This window comes from Eptesicus fuscus, chromosome 9 (assembly GCF_027574615.1).
Source record: "Eptesicus fuscus isolate TK198812 chromosome 9, DD_ASM_mEF_20220401, whole genome shotgun sequence".
Classification (NCBI taxonomy): domain Eukaryota; kingdom Metazoa; phylum Chordata; class Mammalia; order Chiroptera; family Vespertilionidae; genus Eptesicus; species Eptesicus fuscus.
Window position 1 is genome coordinate 32828117 of NC_072481.1, and position 15526 is coordinate 32843642.

Sequence of the window (15526 nt, forward strand, 5' to 3'; positions counted from 1 at the left end):
AGTTAGAAACATCGATGAGAGAGAAACATCAATCAGCTGCCTCTTGCACACCCCTACTAGGGATGCGCCCGCAACCAAGGTACATGCCCTTGACCGGAATCGAACCTGGGACCCTCGAGTCCGAAGGCCGACGCTCTATCCACTGAGCCAAACCGGTTTTGGCCCAGGTTATTTCTTTTCAATTAAAATTTTATTCTTGCTTTATCAAGAATAATCTATAATAATAAAAGCGTAATATGCTTTTATTATTATAGCCGACAACCTTCCGGACGTCATTCTGAACATCTTTATGGACAAAGCCACGGTGGCGGGGGCGGGGGCTGAGGCAGAGGCGGTTAGGAGTGATCAGGCAGGCAGGCGAGTGGTTAGGGGCGATCAGGCAGGTAGGCGAGTGGTTAGGGGTGATTGGGCAGGCAGCCGAGTGGTTAGGAGCAGGCAAGTGGTTAGGGGCATTCAGGCAGGCAGGCAGAAGTGGTTAGGGGCGATCAGGCAGGCAGGCAGAAGTGGTTAGGGGCGATCAAGTAGGCAGGCAGAAGCAGTTAGGGGCAATCAGGCAGGCAGGCAGAGTGGTTAGGAGCCAGCAGTCCCAGATTGCGAGAGGGTCCAGGCCAGGCTGTGGGACACCCCTCCCCTCCATGCACAAATTTCGTGTACCGGGCCTCTAGTTGACATATAATATTGTAAGTTTAAGGTGTACAACATGATTTGATGCATGTATATACTATGAAATGATTACAATGGTAAGGTTAGTTAACATGACCATCATCTCACATACTTACACACCATGTGATTTTTCTTGTAGTCAAGGTTGAGAATCACTGCTTCAAGAGTTACACAGGTGGAATTAGATAATGATAACAAACGGTGTTTGCTAGGGCCAAGATTTCACAGTAATTACAGTTGCATTTGTAAAATCAAACTTGGATCACAACTTTTATAGGATTTTTACCTTGAGATTATTTGGCTTAATGTACCAGGGACACATTCTTGTCATCCTTCAGGATGCAGGTCAAGCTCACCTCCTCTGGGAAATCCTTCCTCAACTCCCAACACACAGGGCTTTCTTGCCCTTTAATTTTTACAATTCTTTACTATCTGACTGATTTGTTAGGCACTTAAGTGATATTAAAATAGTAATTTACATTTTTGTGCTCCCTTCATCAACAAGTCATGCACTAGAAACCTAGCTTGTTTCATAAAGGGCTGTTAAGTAAGTTCCTCATACTTCTTATTGTCCTACACCTGGCTTGTGTGATGTTGCCAAATCTGCCCTGGCATCTAGTTCTCCAACTTCATTTCATCACTCTGTGACTTTCTACTGTTGAGTTCTATCCAAGTAGCCTTCCTTCAGTTCCCTGAATATACTATGCTCCTTCCTGCCACACATCTTTTATATATATTACTAGAGGCCCAGTGCACGAAATTCGTGCATGGGGAGGGGGTTCCCTTAACCCAGCCTGCACCCTCTCCAACTGGACATCCCTCTCACAATCTGGGACCACTGGCTCCTAATCACTCACCTGCCTGCCTGCCTGATTGCCCTAACCCCTCTGCCTGCCTTCCTGATCTCCCCTAACTTCTCTGCCTGCCTGCCTGCCTGCCTGCCTGCCTGATTGCCCCTAACTTCTCTGCCTGCCTGCCTGATCACCCCTAACTGCTCTTCCCTGCTGGCCTGATTGCCCCTAACTGCCCTCCCCTGCCAACCTGGTCACCCCCAAATGCCCTCCCCTGCTGGCCTGATTGCCCCTAACCCCCTGCTGGCCTTATCTTGGCCCCAACTGCCCTCCCTTGCTGGCCTGATCATCCCTAACTGCCTCTGCCTCAGCCCCCACCACTATGGCTTTGTCCAGAAGGAAGTTGGACGTCCAGAAGATGGCTGGTTGACCCAATCTAATTAGCATATTATCCTTTTATTAGTATAGATCCGTGATCGGCAAACTGCGGCTCATGAGCCACATGCGGCTCTTTGGCCCCTTGAGTGTGGCTCTTCCACAAAATATCACGGCCTGGGCGAGTCTATTTTGAAGAAGTGGTGTTAGAAGAAGTTTAAGTTTAAAAAATTGGGCTCTTAAAAGAAATTTCAATCGTTGTACTGTTGATATTTGGCTCTGTTGACTAATGAGTTTGCTGACCACTGGTATAGATTACATAGGATAGGATTGCTTAAATGGGGGAGGGAAGCCTTTTTCAGCAGGAGGAGATGCTCTTTGCAGACAAAAATACATAATCCCTATATCTGGACTGATAACCAGCCATATGCACTATACTGCCAAACCGGTTATTAAAAAATTGAACCACTTTCTTATACCAAAAACTGTTGCTCTTATACCTTATACCAAAAACTGTTGCTCTTAAAACCCCTTCTCAGCCCCCACCTTAGGATCTGCCTTCGCAGTTCACCCAGATTAGGTTCTGATTGGTCGGTTTCTATACCAGTCAGCATAAAAAGCTCCACCTCCTGCCGAAGCGGGTTTGGCTCAGTGGATAGAGCGTCGGCCTGCAGACTCAAGGGTCCCAGGTTTGATTCCGGTCAAGGGCATGTGCCTTGGTTGCGGGCACATCCCCAGTGGTGGGTGTGCAGGAGACAGCTGATCGATGTTTCTCTCTCATCGATATTTCTAACTCTCTATCTCTCTCCCTTCCTCTCTGTAAAAAATCAATAAAATATATTTTTTAAAAAAAAAAAAAAGCTCCACCTCCTAGGCAGCCATTGGCTCTTCTGGAAAATCCAGAACGGCCCCACTGACAGCTGCCTTTCTCTCCTGGCCTATCTTCGGGCCTGATCCGCAGCCTCCATGGCAGCTGTGGATCAGGCCCTGCCTCTCTCTCACTCTCTCTCTGGGCCTTGCCGGCAGCTGCGAAGGCTGCTAATCAGGCCCTGCCTCTCTCTCTAGGCCTGATATGCAGCTGCAGCTAGGTCATTAGGCCTCCAGACCGGCCCCGGCCAGAGGCTAATGACCTCACTGCACCCGCCTTGCCCCGCTCACCCACCACCACCCCGCCCACCCGCCTGCTGCCAGCCTTGCTGTGATAGGAGCCTGTGGGCCACGGGGGAGGGACCAAGAGGTGCTCCATGCACTTCCTGGTGACCATTAGTCTGTCTGGTCATTTAGGTCCTGATGGCCCTAGGCTATTATTAGTATAGATTCTCTCTGCCAAGAGATATGTTCTCTCCCAAGCTATTCACCCTTAAGATCATCACTCATTTATCAATTCCTCAGAGAAGACTTAAACTAAGTCAAATCTCTATGTTAAACATTCTCATATATAGTATTGTGTATCTTCTAGATTCTTAGCACTATACAGTTTAAAGCATGTGTGTGTGTGTGTGTGTGTTTGTGTGTATTCTTGTTTTTTTGTGACCATATATATTTGCAAACATAGCCACATAGCATATAATATTTGGTTGTCTGACTCTCTCACTAGTTACAAGCTCCATGAGGGCAAGGTCATATTTGTCTGGCCTCACAATCAAAAACCCATGTTCAGCACAGTATCTAGTGTACAGAGATACCTGATAAATATTTATTGAATGAATAAAAAAGATTAACTCAAAATCATTTTCTACATTCTATTTTTTTAAAGTCTAAATTTATAAATAACCTTTCCTTTTCCTTTATTGAAATCTATGATGGTTGCTCAAAAAAGATACGTTGCCATTGTAGCCATAATATTCCCTTCTAGGCCATCCCTGACACTGCACCAGGTCAGATCAAAGAATGCTTTTGCTTAAGTGGTAAAGGTAATAAGGGGGGAGGGAGGGAAATGTGGCTCTAGAACTAGACATGTAGATCCAAATGTTGGTTCTAATGAACAGTAAATCAGAAAATGTATGAGTCTATGTTTGACATCTATAATATGGGGTTAATACCTATCAATATAAAGAATCTAGAGGATACAATGTATATTAGAAAAATATTAGTTTTCCTTAAATTTGTCACGTTCTTTTCTTCAAGGTCTGACTCAGATACCATTTTCTCCATCAAGCCCCAAATTCTCCAGCTAGAAGAAATTTCTCCTACTCTCTTATAGCAACTATAGCTATCCTTGGCTTAATACTTCTTGTTTTTTTGTGACCATACCATCACCATTCCTATCAGACTAAGCTCCTGGGAGGCAGATCCTGTATCTTTTTCATCTTTGAATGCCAAACTGTATTAAGCTCAATAGATGCTTGCTAAACTGAATTTAAACCACTAGGTATAAGAAACCTAAGAAAAGCAAAATTTTACCATTTCTGCAGTAGATTTTTAGAGATTTTTCTAAATCTCTAGGCTTTCTAGGGCCTACTACATGACTTTCACTTTACATATGTAATTACTAATCTTCAAAAGAATTCTGCAAGGTAGGAATGATATCCATTTTATAAATAAAGAAATGTAGACTCAAAAAATTACATCATAGCTTGCTCTGGATAATAAGTAAGCAAGCTGGGATTTTTGTTAGGACTCTGACTCTAAAGCAAGGTCCAGATATTATTAGACATTCATCTTAATGGGTCTTATGTAACTAAGACATTAGACAGCCTGACAAATAATTCATTTTCTAACCTTCAAATGCCCTTCGCCTGTGAGGAATTCAGAGTAACCAGCATCAGTGGCCAGCAAACCTACGAACTGCATACTGGGCCGTTGTTGTATAAAGGCTTCAACAGCTTTATCTGTCACATGCTTTCTCCCAGAAACGTCCAAGGAGACCAGGTTGGGTAGGATATCTTTTTGTTCTAATAATCGAAGGGCTATGTCTGATGTAAATTGTTTATCATCTGATATATCAAGATGATTCAGGTATTTTAGTTCTCGAACAACATCCAGTATCTGAGTAGTTGTCATTTTTAAACATTTTAAGTGATGCATGGTTAGAGACTTGAGTCGGTCTTTGCAGGCCAGCAGAGCCGTGATGTCTGTGATTGAGGTGTTAGAAATATCCAGGCTCTCTAATCTTGGCAATGAGGCAACTTCAGCCAGGTCTTCATTGTAAAAGAGAACGTTGGTGATGCTTAATGCTCGAAGGCCAGAAAGCTGGTTGAAGCACCGCTCATAAGGATCTTCAAGGGACAGAGTTAATGAATTCAGCACCAGGCACTGGAGATTTTGCTGGATCCATTTATTACTGCCAAGCCCGCTGATGATGTCTGTAATCGTGATGTCAGCATTCACACCTGTCGCATCAAGTTCCACTAACTTGTGATGGCAGAAGGCTTTGCGAAAAGCAACAGCAGAGATCTTGGCTTTGCGAATGCAAGCTCTCTTTAAGCGCATCTGGTTGCCCCTAAAAATACCTACAGTTCCATCATTCAGGAGACCTGAAAAAAAAAAAAAGGCAGTACTTCAACTTCAAAGAAAAGCTAAAATTTCCAGCATACTTTACATTTCCAAAGCACTCCCATGTGACAATGTTTCATTTAATCTATACTAATAAAAGGGAATATGTTAATTAGGGTGGACATCTTCTGGATGTCCATCTGGAAGTCCATCCGGACAAAGCCACAGCAGCTGTGAGGCCCAGGGCTCAGGCAGCCTTGAGCCCCAGTGGCTGTGAGGCCCGGTGCTCCCAGCAGTCGTGGGCTCACGGCAGCCATGGGCTTAGGCAGTGGCAGCAGCAGCGGGGTGATGGGGGCGGCGCCTTCTCCTGATCAGCCTGGTTGCCTCCCGCAGAGGGAGGCCAGACTGCAGTTGTCAGTAGGACATCCCCTGAGGGCTCCTGGACTGTAAGAGGGGGCAGGCTGGGCTGAGGCACACTCCCAGTGCACGAATTTTCATGCACCAGGCCTCTAGCATATATACAAAACAATTGGCCTAGGTAAAAATATTATCTACAATTTATAGATGAGTAAACAGAGGCTTAGAAAAGTGACTTTCCCAGAACTAGCAAGTGGCAGACTCAGGACTGTGGTAGACGTTACTGAAACTAACATCTGGTTCTCCTCATCTTCCTGAACTCATGGACAATTACATTCCCCAGAACACCCTTGGAGTTAGATGGGGTTATTTCCCTAGATCTGCCAAATCTGCTGTAACCTGAAGCACCTGAGACGCAGTGCATAATTTTTCACTCAATCTTTTCCTGCTATGACAAATGAGGAGCCTTCAAATTCTAGACAGTTAACCTTTATGAGAGTGGAGCTTCTATCAGCCTACGTCCTAGGGTGACCATGGAGCAGAACCCTTCATGAATTTGCAGCATTTATGAACCATGAGTGAGGTCTAAACTTTGTGTGATGCTCCTATATCTGGGGGTAAATTTGTTAGTAATGCATTTAAAGCTTATCCCTTTAAGTCACTATAACACATTATTAAACACATATCTACATACAAATATAGTTAGCACATATGTCTATAGTTCATTATTAAACTACTAGCTAATAAAATCTAAAATATTATTAAGAGGATCTAGAGGTTATAGACCCTCCCTGTCAGATGAACTCAAATACAGTGAACATAGTAACCTCTTGAAGACCCTAAGAGATAAAAATAATAATAACTCATTATACCAAGAACCAGTAAGGTTTCAAACTGAAAAAAAAAAAAAATCTATAAATTCAATATGTGATAACAAAAATGTTAAAATTGACAAATATTTTAAAGGAGCCACAATAAAAAGTGCTTAAGTGGGCAATTACAAACATGCTTGAAACAAATAAAAAATGGAAAGCCTCAGCAAAAAATAAAAGACCTTAAGAAAAACCAAATGGTAATTTTAGAACTGAAAAATACAATAATAGTTGGGTTCAACTAGAATGGAAGGAACAGAGGAAAGAATCAGTAAACTAAAAGATGAAACAATAAAAATCACTAAAATGTAAACAGAAAAAAAAAAATGAAAAAAAAAAATGATCAGAGCTATTTGTCATTGAAGTCCCAAGACAGGAGAAAGAGGGCAGGGTTGGAAAAGTACTAAAAGAAATAATAGCTATGAGAATGCCCAAATAAAAAATTATAACAACACCAAAGGCTGGCAAGTATGTGGAGAAACTGAATCTGTCCTATTTTGCTGGCAGGAGTGTAAAATGGTACTACCATACTTAAAAACAGTTTGGCATTTTTCTTAAAACCTAAACATGCGACTATCAAACAACCCAGCAAGAGCACTCCTGGGTATTTATCCCAGTGGATGAATGGTTATACAAACAGATGTACTTCATAACATGGACTACTACTCAGAAATACTAGGTGTACCAGTTAATAATGCGGATTGGTTTTCAATAGATGGAGTTACACATATGTTGATATATATGTGATTTGATATTATGCTATTTTGTTGTGTTGACAACAAGCTTCAAAACTTCATATGTCAAATTTTCTGAAGTGTTAACACCATAGATATTTTTACGCTTAAAACTGTCGAATTTTGGGCCAAAAAAAGCGCATTTGGGGGAAGTTTTAATTTATTACTTTATTTTGAAGAAAAGTTCTGCTGAATACTTCGGGAAGCTTATGGTGAACATGTTCCATCTCAAGATACTTGTGAACGCTGGTTTAAACGCTTTAAAAGTGATTTCGATGTGAAAGACAACATCCAGGTCAACTGAAAAAGTCTGAAGACCAACAATTACAAGCATTATTGGATGAAGATGCGTGTCAAACTCAAAATCAACTTGCAGAAAGATTAAATGTTGCTCAGCAAATAAAAGATTTTAAAGGAAGGAAAATGGGTGCCACATCAACTGAACAAAAGACAAATGGAAAACCAAAAAGTCATCAGTAAAATGTTGCTTCAACAGCACAAAAGAATGTCTTTTTTGCATTGAATTGTGACTGGGCGGTGAAAAGTGTATTTTGAGAATCCCAAAAGCACAGAATCATGGGTTGATCCAGGTCAACCATCAACATGGACTGCAAGGCCAAATCATTTCGGAAAGAAGACAATGCTCTGCGTTTGGTGGGATCAGGAAGGTATGGTGTATTATAAGCTTCTAAAACCAGGTGAAGCCGTTAATACTGATCACTACCGACAACAAATAATCAATTTGAACCACGCTTTGATCGTAAAACTACCAGAATGGGCCAGAAGACACAGCAAAGTAATTTTGCTTCATGATGACGCACCATTACACACGTTAAAACCAGTTAAAGACACGTTAAAAGATCTTGCCTGGGAAGTATTAACCCACCCACCGTATTCACTAGACCTTGCTCCTTCACATTACCACTTGTTCAGATCGATGGCACACGCACTTTCTGAGCAGCACTTCAAAACGTACGAAGAAGTGGAAAGTTGGGTCTCTGAATGGTTTGGCTCAAAACAAGGAAAGTTCTATTGGGATGGTATCCACAAATTACCTGAAAGATGGGGGAAATATGTAGCTAGTGATGGACATTACTTTGAATAAAGCACTTTTGATGTTTCTCTTGAAATTATCGTGTTTTCTTTGATTACAAAATCCACCATTATTAACCGGTACACCTACTAAAAAGGAATGATTGATATACACAACAATCTGGAGGAGTCTCCAGAATAAATTATGCTGAGTAACAAAAGCAAATCCCAAAAGGTTATATACTGAATAATTCCACATATATAACATTCTTAAAATGACGAAATTACAGAAACGGTGAACAGAAATGGTTGCCAGAGTTTACGGAGGGGTAAGGAGAAGGAGAGAAGTGATTGTGGCTATAAAAGGGTAATATGGCCCTTGCTGGTTTGGCTCAGTGGATAGAGCATTGGTCTGCGGACTGAGAGGTCCCAGGTTCGATTCCGTCAAGGGCACATGCCGGGGTTTCGGGCTAGATTCCCAATAGGGGACGTGCAGGAGGCAGCCAATCAATGATTCTCTCTCATCATTGATGTTTCTCTCTCTCTCCCCCTCTCCCTTCTTCTCTGAAATCAATAAAAATATACATTAAAAAAAAACAAAAACAGGGCAACATGAGGAATCCTTGTGGAGATGGAAATTTTGACCATATCAATGTCAATATCCTGGTTGTGATTTTGTACTATGGTTTCACTACCACTGGAAAAAGAGGATATCATCTATATTATTTATTACAACTTCAGGTGACTCAACAATTGTCTTAAAAATGCAAAGTTCAATTTTAAAGAGATCACTGCAGAAAATTAAAAAGTGTTGACATGGAATTAAGGGAAATCCATCTGATGGTTTCAAATTTCTTGCTAAGAATAAGTGACAGAAAGTCTGAGAAGAGCAAAAAACATCTGGAACAATTATTAGGAGCACTAATAATGATCAGAGAAATACTCAAGAATTCCCAGGCAGTGCTGAGGAGCTTTAGCTTTATATTATTGAACGGCCTCCTCATCATTCAGATCTCAGCCTAATTATCACCTCCTTGGAGAAGCTTTCATTCATCATCCAAGCTAAAGTAGATACCTTCCTTTTTTAAAATTTTTCCTAAAAACCATGTTCTTTTTTCCCTCAGAGAATCTATCACAAGTTGTAATCCTATATGTTTGTTTGCTTCTTAATTACTAGTATGTCTCCAACTGGACTATATACCCCATGTGAGCAACATTTGTGTTTAATATTGTATGCTCAACACCTGACATAGTGCCTGGCATGCAACAGGTGCTCAATAATTTTCTCCTCTGGCACGTCCTTCTTATACATTTTATTTCTATTGAGCCTCTTCTGCACTCATTAGTAACTCCTTCCACAATTCGTTAAAGATTTCTATTAAGGATGCTTGTAAAAAACAAAATGGGAATAGACACTTAGTTAAGATTAATATTTACCTAGTTTATGCCACAAATTAAATTTTCATATATTTTAAATGTTTTACAGAAGAAATTAACCTCCTGAGTTAATTTAGACTGATTTTAATCTTAGTGACTATCACAGTGCCTTTTGATATTGTATACATACATTTAGTGAAATGGGTTACTCCTGGCCTATTTGGGTCAGTGTACATTAAGTGAATTTTTCTAATTACTAAGTTTAAGGGTCTATAATTGAGAGTAATGGAATTAAAAGAGCAAAGAAATATTAAAGAAGGAAAAAAGAGAGACTGAGGTTTAGAAACCAGTCCTGTGTTTGAGTCCTGATTCCAATATTTATTTGCTATTTGACACCAGACAAATTACTCCACAAGTCCAATTTTCCTTATCTGTAAAATGTGAAGTTATATCTCCTTCACAGGGTTTGCTGTAAAGATGAAATAAGACAATATACATACAAAGCACTTTGCACTACACCCGTGGTTGGCAAACTGTGGCTCGCGAGCCACATGCAGCTCTTTGGCCCCTTGAGTGTGGCTCTTCCACAAAATACCACAGCCTGGGCAAGTCTATTTTGAAGAAGTGGCGTTAGAAGAAGTTTAAGTTTAAAAAATTTGGCTCTCAAAAGTAATTTCAATCATACTGTTGATATTTGGCTCTGTTGACTAATGAGTTTGCCGACCACTGCACTATACAAATGTCGTTAATTATATTTGAAAGAAATCTTTCTAGATCTTTTCCTTCTTTCAAAAATAAACATACTGAAGAATCGTCTGTCTTTTTCCATGATCAATAATTGTACTTGCTACAACGTATTTGAGCTAAATCTTCCTTTGCTGTCATTCGATCTGCTTGGGTTGTAGTTGACAGCCTGCCCCTTCAGATTATCAATTTTTTAAAATATATTTTATTGATTTTTTTTACAGAGAGGAAGGGAGAGGGATAGAGAGTTAGAAACATCGATGAGAGAGAAACATCCATCAGCTGCCTCCTGCACACCCCCTACTGGGGATGTGCCTGCAACCAAGGTACATGACCTTGACTGGAATCAAACCTGGGACCCTTCAGTCTGCTGGCTGATGCTCTATCCACCGAGCCAAACCAGTCAGGGCCAGATTATAAATTCTTTTTAGGTTTTGCTTTGTTAATCCTCACACGATATTATTTACTAGAGGCCCAGTGAATGAAATTTGTGCACCGGTAGGGTCCCTAGGCCTGGCCAGCAATCAGAGCAGATCTGTGGGGCAACAGGTGGGATGACCAGGGGCTCCCACTGGCACCCGCCTTGGCTGGCCTGGGGCCTGTGGGCTGGGGGCAGCTCCTGTATTGAGTGTCTGCCCCCTGGTGGTCAGTGCACATCATAGAGACCAGTCATTCCACCATTTGGTTGATTTGCATATTAGGCTTTTATTATATAGTACTGCTTTCCAGAGAGAGTGGAAAGGAGGGAAGGAGTGGGAGAGAGACAGAGGAGAGAGAGAGAGAAACATCTATTAGTATGTAAGAGACACATCAATTGGTTGCCTCCCACAGGTTCCCCTACTCGGGCCGGGGATGGAACCTGCAACTCAGGTACATGCCCTTTACCGGGAATCAAACCTGAGACCCTTAGTGAGCAGCCGACACTCTGACCACTGAGCCGTGCCATCCAGGGCAAATTCTTTTTTTTTTTTTTAATATATTTTATTGATTTTTTACAGAAAGGAAGGGAGAGGGATAGAGAGTTAGAAACATCAATGGGAGAGAAACATTGATCAGCTGCCTCCTGCACACCTCCTACTGCCCGCAACCAAGGTACATGCCCTTGACGGGAATCGAACCTGGGACCCTTCAGTCTGCAGGCCGATGCTCTATCCACTGAGCCAAACCGGTCAGGGCCCAGGGCAAATTCTTAATTTGCCAGGGTCGAAGAATCAATATGTTCTAAATGAGGGTACCTCAATGAGTTCTTTCGACAAATAAAGTACAGAAGCATTAATGCAATTAATTTGCCCCAAAGCATTTTTTATTTCTTTCTGCTTTAGTCTATAGATGGCTGAGGTGACCAGCAATATGACTTCCAGATAAATGGGGCATTGGTCTGGGACTATACACCCTCAATCATTTAGAAAGTCTATTTGGCTTTCAAGGATGTAATTCATGTTTCAAAACGTTTCAATTTAATCCCATACCTGAACATGTCAAGGTGTATCAATTTAGGTTTGGTAGGCAGTGTAACACAGACACATTAACATTAGATGGCAAAATTCTTATTCTGATTCGTAGCTCATAAGTGCACATTTCCTTGAAAATTTTGAGCACTGAGACACAGAATGAGCAGAAATTATGGTAAGAGAATTATAGATCTCTGTAAGTAAAACTTCAGCTTCAGGTTTATTATTATTTTAAATCCTCACCTGAGGATATGTTTTTCATTGATTCTAGAAGGAGAGGATGGGAGAGAAACATTGATGGGAGAGAGAAACATCGATCAGTTGCCTCACAGTCACCCTGACTGGGGATCAAACTCGCAACCTGTATGAGCCCTGACTGGGAATCAAACCCATAACTCTTCGATGTATAGGGTGACGCTCTAACCACTGAACACCCCTGGCCAGGGGAGCATCAGGTTTAATAAAGACTATTAACAATCTCATTAATCCTTTGAATTTGATAAATAAATAAAAAATTTTAATGTAAATAAAGTATTTTTAAAAATCAGTATGCTATTAGAAAAATATATTATCAATTTTATTGATTCTTTTAGAGAGGAAGGAAAGAGGGATAGAGAGATAGTAACATTGATTGGCATGCCTCCCATTGGGGATTAGCTCACAACTTGGGCATATGCCCTGACAGGGAATCGAACTGGCAACCTCTTGGTTCATGGGTCAACACTCAACCACTGAGCCATGATCACACCAGCCAGGCTGATATTACCAATTTGAAAGCATTCATGGAATGTTTTTCCCAAAATATTTTATTATGAAAATTTTTAAACACACAGAAAAATTTATGAAGCAACTTTCTAAAATTGTGACAAGAATTGGCAATATGTTCTTTTGCATATTAGTAGTAGTATCCACTCTTGATTATTTGAAGGTGGATATGATTTTTACAAAGAGATTAAATAATCGAGTAATACTTTTTGGTGAATAATGCAGGTAATCACATTGGGGTAACACAAATGGGGGCAGCAGGTTACTTCTCTAACCCTCAGTTTTCTCATCAGAAGGCAGCTTGAGGAAGTAGAAAACACATTTTAGTCAAGCATATAGCCTCTACAAGACACTACTCCAGAGGGTAATTATCTAGTTAGAGTGACTTAAAAACTACTTCCATTATTTTATCTATTTAAAGCAAACATGTCAAACTCAAAGGCTAACAAGAGCCAAATAAACAAGGTTTAACTTTATGTGGGCTGCAAAAACAAAAGCTTCAATTTTCATAGGAACGTAGCTTTATTTTGATAGAGACATGCTGAATACAGAGGGCTGAAATAAATGAGTAATCATTAACATAATAAAACATTTTAATAAAAATTAATACTTTTTCTTGAACATTAACTTACCAGACACTGAATAACTGCACAAATTAATAAGCGTAATGCAAATAAATCTATTTTTCTTGTTCTCCAAAAGTGAAATATTTCCTGTTGTGCACACCAAACAAGTCAGTACAAGACTAATGATGTGGCAATCAGCTAAAATATTTGCTGCTAGTATTAGTGGAGAGAAATGGTGCACCTGTGTGTAAGGCGCTTAAGGGAAATGAATGCAACACTATTATAGTAATCAGTCATTAGAAAATGTTGTAGTTCATTATTAATAATCCTACCTAATAAAAGAGTAACATGCAAATTAACCATCACTCCACTACACCCACCAACCGTGCCCACCAACCACACCCACCAGCCAATCAGAGCGAGTATGCAAATTAACCCCAACCAAGATGGCTGCCACCACAGAGAGTAGGAGGGAGGCTTGGGTTTCCCCGGCAATGGAGGAAGCCAAGCTTTCCACACACCCTGGCCGGCCCAGGCCTCCACTCAAGGCTACAAAGTTTCAACTATAGAAGGTGAATAAACCCCAACAGAAATGGCTGCCGCCACGGAGCAAGCAGAAGGCTTGGCTTTGCTCCAGGCTACAAAGTTTCAATTGTAGAAGATAAATATATCCCAGATACCAGGGCCTCTGCTTGGGTTGCTGGGGGGCGTGGCTGGCCTGCAAACCACCACAGGCCCCTCACCCAGGCCACCCCACGCCCCAAGGTAACCCCCACCCTGATCCAGGACACCCTTCAGGGCAAACCAGCTGGCCCCCACCTGTGCACCAGGCCTCTATCCTATCTAATAAAAGAGTAATATGCAGATTGACCATTACTCCAACACACAAGATCAAGATAGCTGCCCCCATGTGGTCAAAGATCCTGCCCCCATGTGGACACATGATGGCCACCACAAGATGGCCAGCAGGGGAGGGCAGTTGGGAGGGACCAGGCCTGCAAGGGAGAGCAATTGGGGGCAATCAAGCCTGCAGGGGAGGGCAGTTAGGTGTGACCAGGCCGGCAGAGGAGGGAAGTTGGGGGCAAACAGGCTGGCAGGGGAGCAGTTAGACATCAATCAGGCTGGCAGGGCAGTGGTTAGGGGGTGATTAGGCTGGCAGGCAGAAGTGGTTAGGGGCAATCAGGAAGGCAGGCAGGTGAGCAGTTGGGAGCCAGCAGTCCTGGATTATGAGAGGGATCCCAGATTGGAGAGGGTGCAGGCTAGGCTGAGGGATACCCCTCCCATGCATGAATTTCGTGCACTGGGCCTCTAGTTATATATAACAGGCTATTGTGGGGAAAAAAGTAAGAAATTTTTATTAAAACGTTTCTTACATACTGTTATATTGGCTGGGCCCCAAAAATATTCATTGTGGGCTGCATGCTGCCTGTGTGTTTGACACGCTTGATTTAAAGCATTTGCCACAGTGCTTTATTATACAACTAGTGGCTCAGTGCACAAATTTGTGCACATTGAAAGGAAATTAATTAGAAGAAATATTTTAATATCGCTATTCGCCCTTTCTCTGTGTCACCCAAATTCGTGATCAACAATTATAGATGGAAACACACCTGTGCAATTGGCGACAGAGAGAGCTTTATATGTATTGCACATGTGCAAGTCAACTTAGCCTTTTATAGATATAGAATAAAGTTGCTTAATTAGAGTTGCTTTCTGATTTCGCTAAACTTTTTCCAGCCCAGTGAAGCACCCCAACTTCTCTTTCAGGTAATTGTCAGCAACACAGCAGTAAATATCAACATGAAGCAGATTATTATTGTAGATGATGCAGGGAGAACAAAGGGTAAAATATTTAACTATAGCAGTGTTTGACTATATTCTGCACAGTGAAAAAATCTGAAGTCATTTTCAAGGTCCACCATCTCTTACTTCTTTTCAGTTGGGTCAAGTTTCTAAGCTTTCTAAATCTCTGTTTTCTGGCTAATGAAAAGAAAATACGATTTCACCAAGTCTCCTATCTACCTACTCCAGGACTTCTGTGAGGATCAAATGAGATGAGGCATGGGAAAACACTTCACAGACATTTGGTTACAGTGTGAAATGTTTCCACCTGGCTATAAAGCAAGTTGTGTTCCTGGGCTGAAGAAACTGTAAGGAGGCTAGTTGTCGCTAGGGAGAGGAAACCGGGCGTTGCTATGTAACATCATTACCTGGAAGGACACTTAACATATTAGCCTTTTACATATATAGACAGATAATAAGCATTCAGTCAATACTATTAACTGCCATCATTAGGAATCTGGCAAAGTTAAAACTTTAACATTTATTCTTTTGATTTATAAGACTAGTTGTACATATATTTAA

The 15526-nt window shown here is 41.3% G+C and overlaps 1 protein-coding gene across 1 annotated transcript in view; it reads right to left on the minus strand.

Annotated features, from left to right (window-relative positions):
• The window catches only part of ZYG11B (zyg-11 family member B, cell cycle regulator), a 69622-nt gene that overhangs the window by 27944 nt on the left and 26152 nt on the right, over positions 1-15526 (minus strand). Inside the window, exon 3 of the mRNA XM_054720547.1 lies at positions 4551-5305. Within this exon, the coding sequence (XP_054576522.1) occupies positions 4551-5305 (755 nt within the window). The remainder of the gene's footprint in view (positions 1-4550; positions 5306-15526) is intronic.